At 37.3% G+C, this 24,525-nt stretch overlaps 1 protein-coding gene across 1 annotated transcript; it reads right to left on the bottom strand.

The window, feature by feature from the left end:
• Nucleotides 1–3,261: 3,261 nt before the first annotated feature.
• Nucleotides 3,262–6,670, bottom strand: LOC131031498 (12-oxophytodienoate reductase 3-like). Its single transcript, XM_057962624.2, has 5 exons — nucleotides 6,481–6,670; nucleotides 5,847–5,987; nucleotides 5,207–5,337; nucleotides 4,654–4,836; nucleotides 3,262–4,042 (listed from the first exon to the last, which is right to left on the bottom strand). The coding sequence occupies exons 1-5, from the start codon at nucleotides 6,558–6,560 to the stop codon at nucleotides 3,441–3,443; spliced, it is 1,137 nt and encodes a 378-aa protein (XP_057818607.2). The 5' UTR covers nucleotides 6,561–6,670; the 3' UTR covers nucleotides 3,262–3,440.
• Nucleotides 6,671–24,525: the final 17,855 nt, after the last annotated feature.

The following is a 24,525-nucleotide window of genomic DNA, read 5'->3' as shown; positions in this document are numbered from 1 at the left end:
TTCAACTAAGCACATTTGATAGTGAATAATTGAGTTTACTTAAATTCATAAATTAAATATCCTTCTAGCAATTATAAATTTCTAGAATGAAGGGTTATAACAAACAAATAAATATTAAGTGTTTTGACAATACCTATAGTTTTATTGGCCTTAATATGTTAATATTAACTAATACTAAAGCAATTATTTAATTATGTTTATTAACTTTGTGAGCTAAATAACGTTATACATTATTTTTTCCTAGATAAATTATTGCATTGGGGTAGCACCATTATATTACTAAGAGAAAGGTACAGTATAGTTTATTAGCTTTCTACATATCTAGTTCTACCTTTCCATTCAAAAAAGCCTCTTATCAGTATGCATATTACTAGATTCTTGCCCCAACTTATCCTCCAAGACATAAAATTGGAGGTTATACATGGATATCACTATAACTTTCATTATATTAGCAAAATGGTGAAATGAACTAAGACCTACCAATTTACAGCATAAACCTATCGATTCATTACGATAGACAAAGAAGATGCCAAAAAACCAAAACCACACAGGCCGCCATATTAATCATCATGTTTTAGCCTTTTGATTTCTAAGTCTTTGGTCGCCATGGGGCATTCTGGGTCGCAAGCATCATGAACCATAGTTCTTTCCATCTCCAGGGGGTCGCACATGTCAATGTCTACCCATTCCTCTTCCAGTATTGGTGCCCCAAAATCTAGGTCTGCATTCAACTCTACCTCATTCTCCTCCAACAATCCCTCCTTTTACATGTATTCCTTCACCCAACCTTCCTCCATGACCATCCTAATCCTAGTCAACCTCTAAGGAAAGATAATGCTCCTACTAATTTCCTCCCCGTGTCTACTCAAACTATCTAGCTCCAAGGTGGTATTAAGTTGGAATTTATTCACCTCCCCACCCTTATCTTTTTGCATATAATAATTATGTGGCATTAGAATGTGCAAATTTCCATCTATATTGTCTAGCACTGCATCAATCTCACCGAGAAAATCAGGCTTAAAAATATTCTAGCATAACACCTTAGCTTCATCTTTTAGCTCCCCTACCATTAGTGCCGCGACCAAAAACGTAGCTGCCATTGTCTGTATTCAACCTATGATGGAAAAAGGCTGGGAGAAACTCCTTCTCAAGGATGGTCTTCACAGCATGAATGACCAAGGGGTTGCTTGTGGTGAGTATAGACACCAACCTTTTATCAAACACCTCCCCTAAGAAGGACATCTATCGCTTGGATGACTCAAGCAAAATCAACATGTCCGTTTCTTCTTCTCTTAGCTCGCAGAGTCAGGCAACTTAGTGTGACTAATTTACCACTTCCTCCACCCATTTATAAGTGCATGCCTTATGTAGTCATCATGAAAGTTTATTTCCTTTTGCATTAGTCATTTTCATCATCCTAGTCGATCTTTCCTAATCGGCCACTTAACCTTAATTATCTATTCTTCAAATATTTCTATTCGCCCTCCAAATGCACTTTATCCACCTTCAATTCTAGGCTCAACTTGAGTCCTAGCAGGACCACCTAAAAAAGTTATTAGTAGCCACCCCTAGCGACACTCTCTTTTTCTTTAATATACGACATTCACATGGTCTCTAGCGACACATCTCACACTACTTGGTCCTAGATTGCCCATTGAGGCACCATCAAAGTTGATTTTGATCCAGCCCGCTTCCAAGGCAACCCATTAAACTCTATCCCTTAGATTGATAAGGTGATCAACTAACCAAGCCCCATTAACGAAGGAATAATGTTATACATTATTAATTAAGTTAGTATGGTTATTAAATTATAATAGAATTTATACTTCTAAAAATTATTTTAAATTTAAATATAATTGTTTGGTTGAATCAAATTTATTAATGGTTAAACATGGTTGGAGTAGACTTCTTTTAAAATAAATTTAATACTTATTCTTAAAATTGGAAAGTCAATCCCATATGATATAATAATAATATTGAATTAAATAAATGAGTTGTGCCAACGAAGTTGTTACACATTCAAATTTTAATATTAATTTATATTATGGACACCTTATAGATAAGATTTCTATTTCAATATCAATTTAAAATCTTTGCATATTATAAATTCAATACTTGATTTTGTGAAAATATATATTCTATGTTAGTTATATTTGTATTGAAATATTATATAGGTTAAAGATATCAATTTTCTACAATCCATAATGTTGATAGTTGTTGTTTCTTAGTAAGATTGTGTGTGTGTTTTTCATCAAAAAAAAACACACAATTTTACACAGAAACAACAGGGATCAATTATATAGATTACCAGAAAGAGATAGTGGTTTATCATTATTGATATATGTTATAAGTGTTTTATTTGTTAAGATAACTAATAGTACTTTAATGACTAATTTTATTAATTTAAGAGTCACAATTATTAGATTAGTGAGAGTATGTCTGCTTTATATTATTTTTATTTTAAGATAGTTCCAATTTATTGAAGGATAAATTCAATTGGTTGGTGTTAGTCCCTAATTTATATCACGTGATTTATTTATCTTATTTTCATTTGAATATTACCTTGTTTGAGTAAAAAGTTTGTTTTTTTAAATGGAGTTATGTCATGTTCACATATGTTAAAATGTGGGCATGACAAGCCCCCTTGTGACCAAGAAAAGTTTTCTCACTTAGGACTTGCCATCTCCCTGCCAAGGAGTGATTGGGTACAATCAAGGTACAAGACTCATGGTCATAAGAGGGTCCATGGAAAGAATAACACCACTTTCATCAATTAAAAGTTAAAAACAAAACAAAGATTTGCTCGGTGCGGGGGTCACATGACCTTGACCATCAAATCAACCCTCAAGTGTTAGTTCTAGTATACTTTTTACTTAGTTTGCTTTCTATTTATTTTTATGTATTGAACGTATAACTTAGACGAATGATTTATTGCACTTATACTACTTGATTCTATTAGATTTCCTACTTTGTTCTATTGCACTTATTTATATTTGTGTATTGGATATTTAACTTAAAGAATTATTTACTATTTTAACAAATAACTTAAATAGTTATATTATATTTAAAACCATTTATTAATTATTATTTCATTTTTAATTATTTATTTTTAAAATTTAATTTCATGTCAATCTTTTTATTAAGAAAATAAACTATAACTTTATTATATACCTCTTATTTTTCAATAATAAAAAATCCTCACCTAAAAAAATTCTCAAATTATTAAAAATTGATCATCAAATTTACAACTGACTATTCATAAAAAAAAATTAAAAAAAAATAAAAGTAAATTAATTAAATTAAATTTACAACTGCTCTTCACATTGTGCTAAAGATCTTTAGCAGGTCATTAGTATTACTTTCCAAGCCACACTCTAACCACAGTAGGGCATATAAATTTGGGCAAATATGAAGGAGACCCATTATAGGTTTTTATGCGGTTAATTGAGAAATGGATAATCAGTATACCCCACAACAGGGTGGTGGGTATAAAATGTAGACCTGTCATAGCCATTGAGAGCGACTGCAGTAGCAAATCTCAGAGGTAAATCGGGGTTTGAAAGAAACAAGCGTCCATATGAAACAAGGTCTGCTTCACCATTAACAATGGCAGCCATACCAGAATCCCTGCTGTATCCGCCACTGCTAATTAGGGTTCCTCTGAAGGCCTTCCGAATACAGGAATGATAATTTGCATACTCTTCCTTGTCTTCCACATCTCCGCCTGCTGTAAAACGTGGGCATGTAAGATGCAAATAGCACAGGCCCGGAGCAGGGAGGTTATTTAGCTGCTGGATTATGTATAGGGCGAGGGACAGGGGATCTGAGTCTGTTGCGTCCAGATGGTTTATCAGCGGGGAGATTCGAACGCCTACCCTGTCGCCTCCGATTTCCTCTGTAATAGCAGCTATTATGCGGAATAGAAATCTGCATCTGTTGTGGACTGGACCGCCGTATTCGTCGGTGCGATCATTAATGGAGTCTTTGAGGAATTGATCCACCAGGTAACCGTGAGCTCCGTGAATTTCTACCCCGTCGAATCCTGCACACACAAAACCAGAAGCTCATTTGCTATTTGCCAATTAGGTATTGTCTGTTTTCTGGAAAATCTAAATATTTTTCTTTCTATTTATCAGGATCACCATATTCCTTGTACCCTAGAAACATTTTCTTTCATTTTGAGTTGTAAGTGCATTAGTTTGCTTGTTTTAATAGTGCTAAGAAATCTGAGGATATGAGGTCCACTGATGTTACACAGATAAAAGAAATTGTACATCAAATGTACTCTTTTTTAAATATTACATCTATTAATTGTTGGAGTGAACCATGAAGACCAGCAGTTAAAATAATACTTGGCTGTACAACACTATCGTGGCTTAACCTGGAGCTAGTTATCTTACAAAATATTTATGATCAAAGGATACCTGCAAACTGTCATGATTAAGGACAGCTGCATCCAACAAGCTATTATTTACCTACTGTTCTGCATTTGGCAGATTGTTATGGTAGAGGATATCTGAAGAAATAGATTTGAATATTTTACAGCAATACTGACATTGTTTATTATATAAATTAAGTGCTGACTGATTATTTACTCCTGTTATCCAATTTGATTGGATGTTTTAAATAGTTATCTAAATGTTAGAAAATTGCCTGCTTCAATTGCATTTCTGGCTGATCTCCTGAACTGTTCAATAATTAATTCAATCTCTTTGGCATTTAAGGCTCTGGGCCAGGAAAAAGTGGCCTTTGAGGCATCCGGCATTAGAATGGTCCAGTGATCTGAAATCTTCCTTCCTGTGGCAGAAACAGGTGCCATCTCATCGGCTTGGTAGCCTGCATAAATAAAATCTGTCCTGTTAGGATTTCAACAACCGTGTTGCTTATGATACTGACTGCCAATAATTAAACACGGAAAATATTATCAAAAAGCTGATTTGCGTATCTATTTTAAATGTGCGAGGGTAACAATTCAGGAATTAGGTGTGGAATGATTGTCATGTTTAAACAGTCCGACTCTTAGTGCAATAAACTCTTTAAAAATACTCCTTAAGCTTGAGAGATTAAAAGACTTGAGCTGGGGAAAAAGCAAATTGGCTATAATATAATGAAGGGTGAATTCTAAAAAGTTTTACTATTGAACAATAAATACAACAATGTGCACACTGTTTCACTCAACATACAAAAAAAAACAGCAATTTCTTACAGGTATGGGAAGCTCTACCAACATGCCAAAGCTGACAGAAAATTACACCACCCTTGTCATGAACAGCCTTCGATACAGGTTTCCAAGCTTCCACTTGCTCTTCTGTATATATTCCAGGACAGTGTGGAAATCTGCAAACAGAGAGCTTAACTAGGTAAAATCCAACAAACACACTGATATTTCCTTCTGTGTACAAAACATTAATGGTGGAATCCAGTACATATATTGAAGTTTTCTTTTATATGAAAAACAGAGTACCATTAGAGAGATTGTCAAGACTTTATTACCACCAGCTTTGTCAAAAGGTCTATATCTAAAATGATAGAAAACTTCTTCCCATTCTATGATCTAGTAGACCCTCTTAAAGACATGAAATTCCAGTGTATAGTTAAAATTTATTTTCTTTATCAATATTTGAGATCTTTCCTCTGACTATCTCACTCTGATAACATCATAAAATGTGATCAAAAATAAATTAAAATAAACTAATCCAAAAGTTCTGGAAGTTAAACCTCTATTTATAAATATAGAATGTAAAGGTCACTGTAATTGAACACCATGGAGAAGCATAATAAAGATCACCACCAACATTGCATTGACCCTGCTCAGATTCTTATGTAAGTCAATTAATAAAACATACCCAAAGGCACTATCTGCTATACCAACACCCTCAGTGATGAGAAAGCCTCCCTTAGTTGCTCTCTGGGAGTAAAACTCTATGTGAGCTGCCTGCGGAAGGTGATCCAATGCTCTGCACCTGGTCATGGGAGCCAATACAATCCTGAAAAAAAAAACACTATAAACTTTTTTAATAGCACTTCAACTCTTCTCCCACCATAAACAGAAATGGCTTTTTAATCAGATTAAAAATATGAAGGTGCAAAAGAAGAACAATATTGTCAATCACAGCTCCTGATTCTAACAATATTGCCAAAATTACACATCCAATACAACTACAGAATATGTAAGTTGGCTAACTTAAATGAATAAACATATTCTTTAAAATTTGTCCACTGTGTAATCAACTATGTTAGTTGTGATCAGAACTTGATTTTAAGTTTAAACCAAAACACATTTTTAAATAAGAATCGGAATGTCATTTTAAGAGTATTCAACCCTTTGGAGACTTCAAATCAAACAGTCATATAAGCAATGTTATGAAAAGTAAACCCGCTGTTCATTATCCTAACAAACCATAAGTAGCTGAAAAGATATAAAAGGTCTTCTACACTTCATTTCTCCCAAAAACTTTACATCTCTCAATCACTACATACCTGTGAGATAGCTTGAATCTCCCCAGTTGATAATTGGACAACAAGCCCTTTGACGATTCTTCCAAGTTATTCTTACTCATAGTGACTGCACCTCCCGAAAAGTAGTTGACAAGTGATCAAAAGCACGAATGTTGTTACTCTTCTAGGAGAGGTTATTTTATAGACTACTTGGGCATGGACGTGGAAATGTTTTCTTCCACAACATGGTGACCATCAATAAAGTAATGTACCAGTAAACTGTTATATCGATGAAGTAGTTTTAGTAGGTGGACAAATTGCAGAGTCCTACTGGAAGAAAGCCGTCCTTTGTCATGAGGGCCACACAAGACGAAGGCATTATTACACAAGACGTGGAAGCTCCTTAGTCATGAATTCAAGTCAGGTCGATGTGACCTTAAAAGAGCAATGTTGTTTTCACCTACACCAGCTTTCAAGTTACAAAGTCTTTTTTTTTGTTTTTTTCCAATTTTTCCCATACGATATGACATATATATAATCTGCATTGTAACGTGGCAGCTAGTATCATGTTCCTGCGAAGCTCGTGCAGACAGCCTTATCATACCCAACTATGAAATTATGCATTATGTTAGTGTTAAATTGAATGCACATGAAGTAAACGAGATTAAAAAAACAACCAAAGAGAAAATATGTTGCTGTTCAAATGCTTTATTCTATGCTGGTATTGAGCTAATTGTGAGCCAATGTTTTGTAGTTAAATTTTCTTGTGCCATTAATAGAGAATAAGCAAGCCACTTTGCTAGAAGAAATTAATGGGTACACATCATTTCCCTCATATAAATAGGTCCAGTCTTTTCAAGGTCATTTTCTGGCTAGATCGCTTTCAGTGGGCTGGTGTATATGAGCTTTTTCTAGCTTTATGACATAAATGGCCGTGCACCTACTGGATATGATTTCTTAGCTATTCGTACCAGGTGAGGTGGGATGACGGTGAGAAGTTGAAATATAAAAAATTGTGAAATATAAAAATCAATCACCGATCACCACTTTAACATTTAGTTATTTACTAGCTTTTAAACTAATAGAAATGTATATTGTTGTGTTAATAGGAACATGCCAATTATATGGATAAGGATTTAATATAATAATATTGAAGTGGAGAGGGAATATATAAAATATTAATAGTGAATGTAGGTGTAGCAATGATCATTTTAATTTATGAATGTATAGAGAATGATGTAAATAAAAGTGAAATGAATATGAATGAGAATATAGTCATGAGTCAAATTTAACATGAGTGTACCACTTATCATTAAGATGGTAATCATAAAAGTAAGTGGGAAATGTATGGATATGTTAGTGTATGGATATTTATCTCAATCTTAATATTCTAAACGAACATTTTCTTTTGACATTATTTAAACTTACATCTTTTACACACTACATTTTCTTCTATTCTTGCAATTTTAGTCTTATACACATATCTTATTCATTCTAATGGTTCTTTTTTTTTTTTGAAAAAGAGGGTAAAAATTTATTTAGAAAAATAGCAAGAATACAAATCAAGGGCAAACAACCCACACAAAGAGCCACACAACCCCAAGGGAACAAGCCCCAAGGAACCACCCCAAAATCAACTACCTCTCCTAATCATCCTCAATTAATCTATCCAAGATGCCAGAATATTTTGGAGATATTCCACTCCCCCAAGTTCTCCATGGCCCATTTGGCCAAACAATTTGCAAGTTTATTCCATTCACGAGGGATATGACTAAAAGAGATATACTCCAGGGATAAGCATAAATTCAAAATATGCCTAGCCACCCTAGCTTGCTACCAATTAACATCCTCAATATGATGAGCATTCAACATATCAATCGCAATTTGTGAGTCAGACTCACAGGCAATCCTTCTCCAACCAAAGGCATACCCTTTTTCAATCCCTTGGAGAATAGCCATGGCCTCCATTAGATTATTAGAGTGAACCCCTTTAAAAGTAGAGAAAAAGAACAGAAACCTACCATCACTACTTCTGCCAACACCACCAATTCCAACAAGACCTGGATTTCTCCTAGAGGATCCATCCGTGTTCACTTTTAGAACCCCTTCAAGGGGAGGGAGCCATCTCCCCCCTCTTTAAACTTTTTGCCTAGCCTTCCTCGATCTCCTGCCAACCAAGGAGTTCAAGACATTGTCAACAAGATTTAATTTCCTAACAATATCCATGTCGATCACATCCACTAGTACCGATAGATCACACTTAGCAGCTATAGTTTCTCCAAGTTACCAACAATCTTGTGCCACAAAGGGGCACTTTCCAAGGTCGTCTCTTGAAAGATTCTCTGATTCCTCTCAAGCCAAAGAATCCAAATGATGAAAGAGGGGCCACCAGCCCAAGCAATCTGAAGGGAAGGTGTCTGAGTTGGAGGTCTACCCATACTATCCCAAAACTCCACCAGAGAGGTGGCATGAACACAAGCGTGGTTCCAAATTGCCCACCAGAGATGCCAAATCTCCCTTGAATGGGGGCATTGAAAGAAAATATGAGGAACACTCTCAAAATTGTTTTTACACAAGACACAAATTGAAGGCCCTTGAAATCCACGTTTACTCAGATTATCCTAGGTTAAACATTTATTCCGGGCCACCAACTAGAGAAAAAAATTGCACTTAGGCCATGAGAATCTATTCCAAACCTGTTTCCACCAAGCAATACCCACGCTACCATACAATTTTCTATCTAACTCCAGGTACCCTAAAGAAACCGAAAATTTGCCCTTTAGATCAAGACCCCAGGCCAAAGTATCGCTCTCCATCTACAAAGTCTCCCAACAAGGAGTCTAGCAAGCTCCTAACGATTCTCCTCAAAACCACCCATCGACCATTCCTGGGGGTCTTTCCAGCAACAAATTTCCATTTGACCTTGGTATTTAACCTTCTTAAAATCCTACACCTTACACCATCCAACATCTACAAAGAGGTTGAAGATGTGGAAATTGGGACATAATCGGAGGATGCCCATCCCAAGAGTCGTACCAAAATAAAACTTTAGTACCCCTATTACATAACCAAAAGAGACCATCCTTAATAAGCTTTTCCCCTCTCTTAAGAGCGCCCCAAATCATGGATCCCTTCCCCTCAAGAGGATATCTAGGCACTTCACTACCACAAACTCCCCGCAAGTATTTATGTGACAAAATTCTTGCCCATCCCTGATCCTGAAAAGTACACCAGCTCCAGTATAACTTAGTAGATAAGACTTAATTATTTATCCTAGCAAGATAGAGCCCTAAATCTCCTTCTTGCTTTGGTCTACACATTGAGTCCCACTCAACCAAACTCCACTTAGCCGAGAGCAAATTACCAGACGAGAAATTGACGCAACAAAGCATCAAATTCCTTAACAAAACTAGAAGGGGCTACTTGCACAAAAATTTTGTAAAGAGGGAGGGCCTACACCATTGCCTTCAAAAGAGTCACCCTACTAGCAAAAGTGAGCCAACGGTAGGTCCAATGACTAACCTTCTTTCAAAACTTATCCAAAATTTCCTGCACCCCAAACCAAGAGGATTCCCCAGATAAACCAAAGGGAGGGTGCCAATATAAAATCTAAGAATGTGAGCAATCTTGATCTAGATGAGCCGAGGAGTATTTAAAAATATGGACAACTTATCTTCATTAATTCTTTGTCTAGAAGCTCCCAAATAGATGTCCAAAGTACGTATAAAATTAACTGCTTCATTAATCCTAGCCAATCCCATCAAAGCCATGTCATCCACAAACTGGAGGTGTGAAGAAGGAGGCACATTATCACCCTATGTCCAACCTTGAATCAAACCTTGTTGACCCTGAGACTTAATAAATGCCAAGACCTTCAGCCAAAATGATAAACAAATACAGAGAGAGAGGTGTTGATGTTTGTAGCTAGGTCAGATTCCTTCTAAGGCTGACCTAGCATATGAATGACTAATTGGCCTATCAGCCTTAGTCATGATGGATGCGCGAGATTAAAATATAACTTATATTTGGACGACCTTATAATAGAATGTTATATTGGTAAAGGGTCGACCCACTATGAAAGGGTGCCTCTTGCATATATATACAAGGTGTAAATGTCATTCATTGAATTAAACACAATAAGCAGATTGAATGCTCATAGAAGAGCATAGAAGACAAGCAGGTCGTTACGTAGTTGTGCTCGGGGGAGACAATAACAGTATATTGTCTATAGTTGGGAGGGCAACGTTGTGTCATTGCCCGTGGTTAATCGAGCACATACCATTTAACATGGTATCAGAGAGAAGGTCCTGATCCTGGCTTATATTCAGCTACGTATCTATCGCCAAATACCATTAGAAGATTAAATTGCAGAAGTGAGAGCAATATCAACCTTATACAATAGATACATTTTCAGTATTGGATCTTTGGCGGGAGCATGGAATTATCATAATACACCAGATAAGCCTGACAAGCATCCATTCCGAAAGCAAATCCCTATAATTCACGTGGAGATCTGACTAAACTAATCAGAATCATTCATGTTCATCATGGACAAGTATATAGAGCCTCGATTGAAGAGGATAGAGAGTAGAGACCATCACTCAGTATCGTGGGCATTGTGTTATACAGAGCCATTGCATATTGATCAAAAAGATTAGATTCATGTTCAGGTGTGGATTAGCAACGAAGAATATCGTGAAAGTGAATATCTCGATTTCTTATCCAGTCAGGATCATTCCGAGTGGGAAAATATTGTAGGCACAAACTATCGGGATCCTAAGGGAATCATACCAATCTTAGAACACCCCTATCAAGTGCAAGCATATAAGACATCTGCAAAAGAGATGAAATAAGAATATCTTTTGTATCGTTATTAAAGGGAGTCTTATGTGTTGAGTCGATTATTTTATTTGTGCCTAAGCTTTCATCAAGAGTAGTATGCAGAAATAAGATTATCAATGGAGCTTAATATCACTTTAGCGTGGAATGCATCTGGAAACATATCAGTGGTTCCTGGTATCCACACGTTTCCCTATGTGTTATGGGCTCTTGGAGAAAGTGATTTATGAATGCTTTGTGGCCTTGTTTCCTATCGCATTGAAGGACAATAGCTTGTAGCGACGATTCTCTTATTTGGCATGAGACTATATTGATCGGATAAACATATTGTTGTGTGACATTAAGAGATATATCATTATGTGAAGCCTGTGAAGACAAAAAAAAGAGTTGATGTTTGGTATTGATTGTTAGGAGATTATGGGGTAATTGCACAAAGATGGTGGTCAGAAAAGTGGACACCACCCAAAAAAAACATGGAAAAACAAGCAGCGCATACGCTGTTCTAAAATTTGAATTCACCGCGTATGCGCTTAGGTTTGTTATTCCCGAGCCTAGAGAAGGTAGCGCGTACACGTTGCTTTTAGGAAAATGAGCGCGTACACGCTACGCCTAGGAAAATAAGCATGTACACGCTACTTATAGGAAAATGAGTGCATACGCGCTAATAATCCAAAGATAACCGCGTATGCGGTTCCTGTTAAAAAAGTATTTTAAAAAAAATTGGGTCTCATTTACCCGTAAATAACATGTTTTTACTTCGTTTTTTCTTCATTTTACCTCGTAAATCATGAACAGGGTGCTAGATTTCTCCTCCAGGCTATGGATCAAGGTTAGTTTTTGTTTATTTTTGTCTTTCTTTCTTGTTTGTTCAATTTGTTTTACATTTTGAATTTAATTTCATTAATTTTGATTAAGTTTTTTCATTTTTTGTTTCAAAAACCAGATTCTTCTAATCCACAACAAGAACAACCAAATGCACCTCCTGAAAACCCACAAGAACAAACCCCAATTCCTCCTTTTGACCGCACACCTGAAACACGGGAGCAATTAATTAATCAGTTAGGACAAAATACGTCTAAAATCAATAGATTGATTGTTAAATTGAAAACATCTGAACTTGAGCATCATCAATCCCTCGCCACTAGCCTAGAAACATTAGCTAGTGGTGCCATAGTTGTTTCCACACAAATTACAAAATGGGGAAGTTTTAGGGATAGGTGTCGTCAATTCTATGCCGATGGGCTATCATATGATAAAGTAAAAAACAAAAATATTACTAAACAACAAATATGTGCCCTTTTCGTTGATCCCAAAACTGGTCAGTCATTACCTCTTAATGCAAAGAGGTTTCCCATACATTGGTGTACCAATGTGCAGATGAAGAATCTTTTTTGGCAAAGGTGGTGGATGGTCTTTGATGATCCACCTTGTAATAATTATGAGGTGCCATTATATTTTTTGAGAAAAGTATATTGTGAGTTTGTGCTCAATATGCGCCTAAACTATTTTGACATGAAAGAGTTCCATGGTAGAGGTGGTGGCTCTGCCCAAGATAGACCTGGAACCCGTAGGCAATTACCCGCGAAGAGTTGTCGCCCCCTAGCACCCAAACCCAAGGTGCATCAGGTTGTCCCAGTAGAGTTGAAAGATTCGATGGAGCTACAGACTCTTCAGGTGGCCACAACATTGATTGGTGCCATCATCCAGCATGGGACATCATTAGCACACCCTATTGTATTGGATGATGAACCATTAGGTGGCGACAAAGAGCCCATCCAGCATATGTGTGTCAGTTGCTCGAGGATAGATGATGTAGCTGATGTAGATGGATCCTCATCTCATTTGTGCATGATTTGCGGGAGTAGATGTCAGGCCCACACGGCTGAGGATTTCACGCTGACAGATGATTTGATGGACATGCTGTTTGCCCATGAGCGACAAACACAGGTGTGTTGATTTGAATTCATAGCATTTTATTTATCAGTCACTTTAAATTTGTAATTACTTAAATGAATTTTCATTTATACAACGATTTAAATTGAGACAAATAATATGCATTTCAGGATGCAACAACGGTATCCCATACTCCTCCCCCAGTTACTATAGCTGCAACTTCGATGCCTAAGCTATAAATTTTGTAACATGTTAAAATAGAATAGTACACTTTGAGTTCAAAAAAATACAAGATATACTAACTATCTTTAATGCTTGGTCCAATTTTTGGTTTGTAGGTGTTGACAGGGGATGAAATGTCCCAGATTGATGACATCACGCTCTCGGTGATCGATTTTGGCCTACAAGGCTATACAATATCATATTTTGTACAACCCTTTTTATGTATTGTTTTGATGGAATATGCAAGTCATTTCATTTTAGATTTTTAAAATTATGTTTAATTTATTATTTGTACTAATATCTCATGTTAATTTTGTTTTTTTAGGGTACCCCCTCCGCATCTAGGGCTTGTCCTAAGAAAAAGAATTCCTCGAAGACACCAAAACGTGGGAAGAAGGTAATTGAACACATTTTTAGTTGTACAATTGTTTGAAAATGTTGAAATCAATTATTAGTTGGGGTTTGTAGATTGATTAGTGTTTTTTGTCTATTTTACATGTACAGCGGCCATTGAGCTATGTGGATTTGTTGAATGCACCTGATTCGCCCGTGGATCAAGAGAGGGCGGAGGTATGTATCTCTGCTTTATTTTCTTGATTTCATGATTATATGCATGCGTACATGTGAACTTGTGATATATTATAATCTTATAATGTTTTCATACAGAAAATATCCATACCTATTTCATCAATGGCGAACCCTCCTCTGTGCACTGGAGAAGCATCTCAGGATCTGGTACACTTTTATTTGATATGTAAAATTAATTGTTTTAACCTTCAATACTTATCATTATATTAATTGTATTTGTAGTCACATAAATCTGTCCACTTAATTAAATGAATACTTAGTATTTATTTGATTATTTAACCATCAATTAATAATTAATTAAATTAATATTTAATTAATTCATCTTAACCCTCTTCTTCTATTAATTAAATAAATTATTCAATTTATTTGATTTAATTCACTTAACCAAATTCATACCATTAATTAAATAAATAAATCATATTTGTTTAATTAAATCTTCTCTCACATTTAAATAAATTAATATTTATTTAAATCCCCCAAAATCCCACCTCTCACATTTAAATAAATAAATCATTTATTTAAATCACCTTTATCCTCCACCCACTTGTATTTTCCTACAAAAGCAAGTTGCACAACTATTTTAAATAAATTATTTATTTAAAATCCTATTTATCCTCACCCACTTGAAACCTTTAATGGTTTCCCTTAAAGTATTCAAACTTGATGGCTTTAAAGTCTTCAAACTTGATGGCTTCCTTCTATAGTCTTCTTAAGACTTTAATGGTTTTCCTTAAAGTCTTCAAGCCTTTAATGGTTCCCCTCAAAGTCTTCAAGCATTTTAATGCTTTATCTTCCTTTTTCTCATTTAAATAAATTAATATTTATTTGAATATTTATCCAAATACAACTTGCACACATTTATTGAAATAAATGAATTTTTATTTTAATAAAATCCTATTTTCCCTCACCCACCAAATCCACTTGCAAAATCTAATCCCCTTCTAGATTCTTCTAACCCCTTCCTAATTAGCCTAATCCATCCCCTAATTATTGTCACATTCCTAAGCAAAATGGAGTCACTTCTCAAAGCCTAAAAGTCTTTGATAACCATTAAAGGCTTTCAACCTTCAACCACTAAATGTCTCAAAGTCTTGGATAACTTTTGAAAGCTTCCAACCTTCAACCACTAAATGGCTCAAAGTCTTTGATAACCATTGAAGGCTTTCAACCTTCAACCACTTAATCCCCAAAGTCTCCAATAACCATTAATGGTTACCTCAAACCCTCCCACATGGTTAAAACATTTGTTTTGACTCAACCTCTACCCAACCCAAGGGTCTCATCAAGCCTTTAATGCTTTGACCATGATTATCTCTTAATCATTTGCACAAAGGTTTATCCTTGCATTAACTCCTAATCCAGTGGGTAATCCTAATTTAGGCTTGACCCTTACCTTCTAGATAACCATGAGGTCTCCTCAGGCATTTAATGCCTCCAACCTCTTCTCTCAACCCAATCTTATGTTGACACTTGTCACCATTTCATTGGTGCAAATTGTGCACATGGATCCCCAACTTTCAAACTTGACCCTTGATTAAACCTTTCAATCCTGGCCATCCATTGCTCCATTTTTCCTATAAATAGAGTCCATTCCTTCATAATCCAGATCCTGAAAACTTGTATGCATTTAGGCTATAGACATTTTTAGAAAGCATTTAGCATAAGCAATCTAACATCTTATCATTTTTGGTTAAAATATATCATTTTAGCATCAATAGCATAGTATTTAGCTTTTCATTTCATATTTGAAGCTTAATATTAAATCTCAATCCTCCATAAGCATCCATAGTGCAAAAAGCTGCTGAGAGCTACACTCATTTGGGACTTGGAGAGGAGAGGAACAAGGGAGGAGCAACTATGAGCATCTTAATTAACTATTTCATTCTATGTTTATATGCTTTCTATTTCATGCTTAATATCTCTTTTGGTATGCCTTTTTAGATTAGTTTTCGATTGACTAACACTAATGTTTTGTGTGTTTTTGTGTTATTTGATCATAGACTAATCTTGTGCCATTTAGGAGGGCATCATTTGGTGAACCCGACGTGAATCCAAACACCACAAAGATCAACTTTTTTTTTTTTTTTAACCAATAACATGTTTGAATGTTGAAAATGTCACACAGGTTGCGCTTTTGACACTGTTTTGGTGCATTTGACATTATTTTGGCGCTATTCACCCTGTTTTAGTGCTTTTTCCTTCTCTGTCTTTCCCTTTCTTTTAGTGCGTTTGTGTTAAATAGTGCCTTTATTCAAACGCAGACTAGCGCTATTGTAACAAAACGTTGTACAAATCACCTTGTAACCAAAAAAAAATAAAAATTAGGCTTGTAGAAGCCCACCAAATAGGCGGATTTTACTAACTATTTTTCTCTTTTGTGCAGATTTAAATTAGATTAAAAAGTAGATTTATATTTTTTTACTAACTTGTTTTTTGAAGTTGGTTTTAAAAATGAATTCACTTGTTATTTTGGTTTAAAATTAACTTCACATTTCAACTTTGGGCTTTTAAAAAAAAGAATCACATATTTGTTTGGGGCTCTTAAAAAGAATTTCATTGTTCCAAGGTAAAAAGAACCACAAACTTATACAAAAACAACTTTATTTTTTTGCAAGTTAGGAAACAAACTTCGTTTTGGTGCTTAAAATCAACAAGGCAAATTTTATTTCTTGCATCAAGATAAAACTCACAATCCACACTTCCATTTTTGGTGCAAATAAAATTCACAATCAACTTGTCTCATTTTTAAAGCAATTTTACTTCATGCAAACGTGTTTTTCATTAAGTTGACCAGGATTTTCAAATTCTAGTTTACTCAAACAATTGCCTTTGAAAATTAAAAAGAACACCATGATTGTTGGAGCAACATCTCCAAATAGTTAGATCACATTGCAATGATAGATTAAAAAGAACAAGTGTTTTTCGTGCTTGGCACACTTGTCCTCTCCCTTGGCTTTCGTGGTCCTACTTCTAACACACACTATCCTCTCCCTTGGCTTTCGTGGTCCTAGGTGCAAGAGAAAAGTGTTAGTAACACTCACATTTTATCTTTTTAAGAGAGGCCTGCCAAGGGATCGATACTCTTGGGAACGACCTCGAGTGGTAAATCCTTCGAGCCGCTATAGAAATCAGGTGAGAGCGAAAGCTATAGCCTTGGGTATAGCTGTTCCTATAGTGTAACTGGCCAAAAGGACAAATGGGCCCCACCACCAGTTACAAGGCTCTTAAGTGAGTCACTGCAGAATGAACTTATGTCCAAAAACATCGAACATGACTAAACACCTTTAAGTAGTAGCCCACCCATTCTATTGATTGAGGATATTTGAGATATAATTTAGTGCAAGAGCATAGATGGTTTTGCTCCCAAGATACTCACCATACATATTTCCTTGAGTAGAAACATAGCTTTTTGAAAAGTCACTTGTGGCTTGATAAAAGTGGTGACTCCCCCATCATAGGGATCATCTATTTGTTATGCTCGTGCAAGACTTAGTATATCACATCCTTACCTGCCACGGCGGGATTCATAAGGTATGTAGTACCAAAGTCGAAGAAATATCAAGATGTGGGCTAAATTTATCACAACTGGCCATTTGACCTTAGGGATAAAAAGTGTTTGAAGTGTGTTCGTTTTACAGACCTAGTGCAAATTGAGCCGACTTCAGGCTTTGGAAATACACCTTAAAATAAATCTAAAGGAAGGGTCAAAAACAAGTCCAAGGATTGGGTTGATCTAGACCCATACTCATTTGTGCCTTTGAGGCTACAATTTTGTGTTTGGGTGCTTGCTTTGTTTTCTTGTCAAAGAAAAATCAGAAAATCAATCCCAAAAACAAAGTATTCATCCAACATCTGTCAACACAACCAAAAATACCAAAAACAAAGTGCAAACAACACAGAGTCACAACTTTTATGACCATTCTTCACATCTTGCGAAAGAAGAAGTGTCATCAGAATATCAACTTGAAAAGGAGACCATTGAGCTCAAAGGCTTTGATCAAAAGGAGGAAATTCTTCTATATCAATTGACAAATCTTTGTCTCCCATAGAGTCTTTTTACATCGCATGCGTTTATACCTTCAAAGTAAAACAAACGAGTTTGATTCAAAATCATTGAACCGCAGAGCTTTTATGCAATATAGAGCTCTGAGTTATCACAAAAATCAAGGAGGAAAGATTAATCCCCACTTTTTCCCCAACATCTGCATCACCTACAACACAGCTCGAGAAATACCTACAACACCTAAAAGGGAAGAGGTAGAGTTTGTCCCATTTATAACACAAAGTTTTTATTGAAGTTGAAAACATTTTCATCCATCATCTCACTCATACATCATCACTTCATCATCAATCCATCCCAACTCTCAAAACATTAAGAAGTTTTTGTCCCAAGTTCTCTTTTAGATATTGCTTGAAATCAAACACATCACATCACTTTTTAGATTGTTTCTACATCTAGGATAAGCTCATCCTAGGAGACACATCTACGCAGGTTAAAACTAGTTCATGAGTGAATCCTCTCATTACTAGGTAGTCAAAATCTGTAACACATCTCAGATTTCTCTACACCTTATCACATCCAAACTTATCAAACAAACAAGCAATTCAAAGAAGGAATTTCGGTTACATCTACCTTAAAGTGCTAGAGATCCCCATACAACACAAATCACCAACCATCAATCTTTCATTTCATCACCAACTCATCATCATCTTTAATCAACTTCAAACACAAACTTGCAAACAAAATGGCTCAAACCCGATCACAGTCGAGACAACGAGAAATAGAAAGAGAAGAAGAAGAAGAGGAAAATCTCAATGAATTTCAAGAAGCACTTGGAGGAAATGCAGATGACGAAAACCCAAGTACTCCCACTCCTGCAACAATAGAAAGGGCTCAGCATAACCCTCTCTTTAACAAACTTTTTGACGAAATACTCAGGAGTAATGCGGATGCTCACTTCTTAAGACTTGCTCAAGAAGGAGCCAAACTCCCCTCAGACTTTGATCTTGCCCAATTAAGACAAGCATCAGAAAGACAAAGTCGCCATGAGGAGGAAGGGCGTAGAGATCCCATCAGATATAACATCCCTCGAGGTAACCCACCACCTCCTCCTCCAAATGAAATGGAGATGTTGCGGCAACAAGTCGAGAATCTCACCCAACAACTTCATAGTGGTGTCAAGATTAACCAATTCTCACTCAATGATATATGTCCCTATCCTTTTGATAGGAATCTTTATATGCCACCCTTTCCATGCGGGTTCGAAACACCCAAATTTGAAAAATATAGAGGAAAGGGGGATCCCCGTGAACATGTTCGAGAATTTCATTTGGCAGGAACAACCACGTCATGGTTTTCCCGACTACCAGGTGGCATTAGAACATTTGAGGCACTCATCCAGATGTTCCTATCTCATTACTCTTATAACATTGAACGCGACATCACCATGGCTGATCTATGCAATACCAAACAAAAACCAGGTGAACTATTCTCAGTATTCCTGCAACGATGGCGCCAAATGTCTAGCAGACGTTCTCTTCAGTTACCTGAACGAGAACTAGTGGAAATTTTCATTTCCAACTTAAACGAAGAAATGGAATTTCACTTGGATGTCAAAGACACAGACTCTTTTAACGATATGATCACCAAGGGTTTAAAATGTGAAAGGGCACTCATCAAGAAAGGACTCATCAAAATCTTTAATGAACCAAAAGATGGTCCTCGCCCGTGCTTCAATAGTGATAAACCAAACTTCTGGAACAAGAATAAGAATATCGTCAACGATGGGGTTGTGGATGCTCGAACTATCCAAAATGCACAACCTGTGGTTCGGTTTGCAGGACAAAATCCTCCAACTAAGAATAACACAAATGTTCCTTCCAATCAAGGTCGCATCACGTCTCATGATGAACCAAGACCTCGTCAGCAAAAACAAAAACGAACATACACTCCCTTAGGGGAACCCATTGAAACAGTGTTGCGACAACTCCTCTCTCAAAATTTGGTCACTTTACCTAAACTATCCAACGATGAGCCTCAGGTCAAACCAGCATGGTGGAGAGATACTGAACACTGTGAGTTCCATCAAGGAAGAGGACACAAGACAAGTAATTGTCACCGCTTGAAAGATCTTATTCAGGATCTTATTGACCGAGGAGAAATTGAAATTGAAGGACATGACCCAAAAACAACCAATAATGATCATCTAATGTTCAAAAATCCACTTCCATCACAAGATCAAAGGGATCCTTCCACTTCCAGACGAGGCACTGATACCACTGATTATACGCAGGCTACGTATAACTACACTGTAAATCACCTATATGATGCCAGTGAACAAATTGCAACCATAACCTTCAAAAATCCCACCTCAAATTGCAATGTTGTTACACGTCGTGGCAAGGTCACCATCAAGGCAGCTCCACAGGGCACCACCTCCGTCTCAAAACAGTACAATCTTGTGGAACAATTAGACAAAACCCCTGCACTTATATCCATTTTAGAGCTTTTGCGTCTGTCACCCTCTCATAAAACAATCTTGGATCAAGCACTCCAAGAGGCGTCAGTCCCTGCAAACTTGAACACGGACCAATTTCAAGCCATGGTTGGAAATCTAAAGTCATCACCTTGTCTCACTTTTTCCGAAAGTGACAACTCTTCTTTCCAACAACCTCATAATGCTTCGCTACACATTGAAGGCTTTATCAACCAACACAGGATCAAGCGAGTCTTGATCGATAATGGAGCAAGCCTAAACATTTGCACACTACAGTTGGTCACAACATTGGGATATGCAATAGAATCAGTGGATCCTCGCAAGAAGATCACCATCAAGGCCTATGATGATGCAGAGCGTTCATCCAAAGGAGCTGTGGTACTACCAATCCGAGTCGGTCCTGTGGTAAAGCACATAATTTGTCAAGTTCTGGACCTTCCTCTGCCATATAATCTATTATTAGGGAGACCTTGGATACATGCCATGCAAGCTGTTCCATCTACCTACCATCAATGTATCAAGTTCCCACATAACGGTGTAGAGATCACAATCCTAGGCGATGCAAATCCCTTTGCATTTTGCCATAATATTAGCCATCAACCAGAGATTACCGTTGCTAATAATAGAGAAGCCATTTCCTCCACATCATATATAAATCCCGCCTCTCTTGCCAGTTCAAACACCACTATACCGAAGCAAGAAAAGCTTAAGATGAAGATCGCAAAGGAAGGTCCTGGGGAATACAACTTGAGTCAACTCTTTTGTGTGGGACAAATGCCCACTTCTCCTAGAACTCATGGTAAACCACAGCAGTTACTCCAGCAACCACTAAACATACCAGCATGTGCTTTGACACCTTTTGTTCTTGGAAAGAGTCAAGAGGAAGAAACACAAGATGAGGACCTGGCGGAATGGATCTATAAAGATCCCATCACCACTGACATACCGCGAGTTACACTTCCTACGGATCAGTATGGCAAAGGCCTTCTCATTATGCAAAGAATGGGATATGATGGTCAGAGTGCTTTGGGATACTGCAAACAAGGACGACATGAACCTCTGCTACCAAAATTCAAGCCCAAAGGTAATACAAGCCTAGGCTTTGAAAAAGAGATCCTTCCTAAACTCAAATTCAAAGGAAAACCCAGCAAACCATTTTGCCCACCTACTGCAAAGAGGACACCTTTCATAATCAAAGCACCATCAAGCACTATCCCCACTGCCCCATCGAGGCTCACAACCCCACCGCAACCGTCATCAATATCATTCATCCCACCAAACGAACCAGTAATCCCATCAGCAACACCATTTGTAGCAACAACTGTATGGAAACCTACAGCAACATCTATGGAACCAGCCATTCCAACAGAAGCCACTAAATCAACACTGCCGATACTTCCAGTAACAAATCCTTTAATCCCCATCACAGTTCCTGCAGCACCGATCACTACAAAGATACATAAACCAATCACACCTGCCGTGTTTAACTCCAAAAACATCCCAGTATGGTATAGCAATCGGATGCTGGAGAGTGATTCAGAGACCGACTCACATGAGTGGGAATTTGATTCTGTACAACTTAACACTTCAGATGAGGAAGACACATCACCACCTCCGCCATGCAAAGACATCCCTGTTTACGGAGAAGCACAGATAAAGACCACTTGGGTACCTGAGCTGGAAACATCTTCCACAGACCCTATGTCTCATCCTACACCTGATTCTGACAAGGAGAGTACCATTAACGACCTTCACCATAACGTCTTAACCCTCACTAATACATCTCCCGCACTTAACCTAATCGATGAAGTAATGCCCATTATCCACCCTGAACTCATCGAATGGAACCAATCAAATCCTCCATGTCTTGACCTCTTCCAAAATGATGAGGCTATCATTGACTTTTTGGAATTATGGGATAATCTACCAAGCGGGGATCACAAAGCTGGATTCGCCATTGACCTTAATAGCGCAGCATACTTCGGGGCGGATGCCAAACCTTTCAGCTGCAAAAATATAACAATGAAACATGGATCTTCCAGTGAAAACCACACTGTGGCACTGTTTGATCCCACAAAAGTAAAAAGAAAGAGTGTATCCAATGGTGAAAACCTCTTTGAGGCACCTGAGGATGAAGGGTTTGACATTCTCCCTGCTAATGCACAACAGGAACGATCACCGATTCTCATCGAGGAAAAAAAAGAATACAATGTGGGGACTCCTGAAAATCCTCATATCATACATTTGGCATCTCTTCTCACTCCAGAGGAACAACCTAAATTTATAGAGTTCTTCCAGAAGCGTCAAATCAACTTTGCATGGTCATATGCAGACATGCCTGGGCTTGATCCTGATTTAGTCATGCATCACCTCACCATAGCAGAAGGAGCCAAACCTGTCAAGTAGAAGCTTCGTAAGATGCATCCCCAGATTGCAGTGCTAGTCAAAACAGAACTCAAGAAACTCCTAGATGTTGGTTTCATTAGGCCAATTGATTATGCAGAATGGATCTCCAACATTGTGCCTGTCGGCAAACCAAAAGGGGGCATCCGCATTTGTACTGACTTCAGAGATCTAAATAAGGCATGTCCTAAGGATGACTTTCCCCTACCAAATATCGACATCATAGTGGATCTAATAGCAGGACATGCGATGCTTTCACTCATGGATGGCTTTTCCGGCTATAATCAGATAAAGATCGCACCTGAAGATCAACATAAGACAACCTTCACATGTCCATGGGGCACATACTGCTAGAATGTAATGCCTTTTGGTCTAAAGAATGCAGAAGCAACCTATCAGAGAGCAATGACCACCATCTTCCATGACATGATGCATACCATGATGGAAGATTATGTTGATGACTTACTAGAAAAATCACTCACTAGAGAAGGGCATCTCCACATCTTAGATAAAATCTTTGATAGACTGGAACAATACCATGTTCGACTCAACCCAAAGAAATGTGTCTTTGGAGTAACCTCCGAGAAGCTTCTAGGATACATTGTCTCAAGCAAAGGTATTGAGGTCGACCCAGCAAAGGTAAAAGCAATCATGGACATGCCACCACCAAAGAATATCAGTCAGCTAAGGACATTACAAGGGCAGCTTCAATCCATCCGAAGATTCATTGCACAATTGGCTGATAAGTGTCACCCATTCACACACTTGCTACACAAGAACATCTGCTTTCAGTGGGATGCCAGATGCCAACAAGCATTTCAGATGCTTAAAGACTATCTCATGAATCCACCATTGTTGATGCCACCAGATCCAAGTAGACTGTTGTTACTTTATATCTCAGCGACAAGTACAGCATTAGGTGTATTATTGGCACAACATAATGCAGAAGGCAAAGAGTGTGCTGTTTACTACATCTCTCGCACACTGGTTGGCTATGAACTCAATTACACACCTATTGAGCGAGCTTGCCTAGCAGTAATCTTAGCAGCCACTAAATTGCGACACTATCTGTTGACACACAAGGTACAACTCATCGCAAAGATTGATCCACTCAAGTATTTACTCAGCAAAGCAGCATTGACAGGTCGCTTGGCCAAATGGGTAATGATTCTAAGTGAATTTGACATCGAGTATGTGGACCGTAAAGCTATCAAAGGGCAGGTCATTGCAGATCAGTTGGCCGATGCACCACTCATAGGCGATCATCCCCTCATTTCCAATTTTCCAGATGAAGAGATATTCATGCTCACAAAAGTACAACCATGGAAACTATATTTTGATGGTTCATACACTAGGCACGGCTCAGGGGCAGGCATTTTGTTTATCACACCTCAAGGTGATAGCATCCCGAAGTCTTACAGGCTCACATTTCCATGCACAAACAACATAGCAGAGTATGAGGCCTTGATCATAGGACTCAGGTTAGCCGTACAATGGAAATTACAAGAACTACAAGTATATGGCGATTCCCAACTAGTCATTCGACAAGCAACAGATGAATATCAGACCAAAGATGATAAACTCATGCCATATAAACAAATGGTGGACACTCTAAAGACATCATTTACTACTATCACTTTTGAGC

Source organism: Cryptomeria japonica, chromosome 10, assembly GCF_030272615.1.
Source record: "Cryptomeria japonica chromosome 10, Sugi_1.0, whole genome shotgun sequence".
Lineage (NCBI taxonomy): Eukaryota > Viridiplantae > Streptophyta > Pinopsida > Cupressales > Cupressaceae > Cryptomeria > Cryptomeria japonica.
The sequence above is the reverse complement of the archived record's forward strand: the minus strand, read 5'-3'. Positions and strand labels throughout refer to the sequence as shown.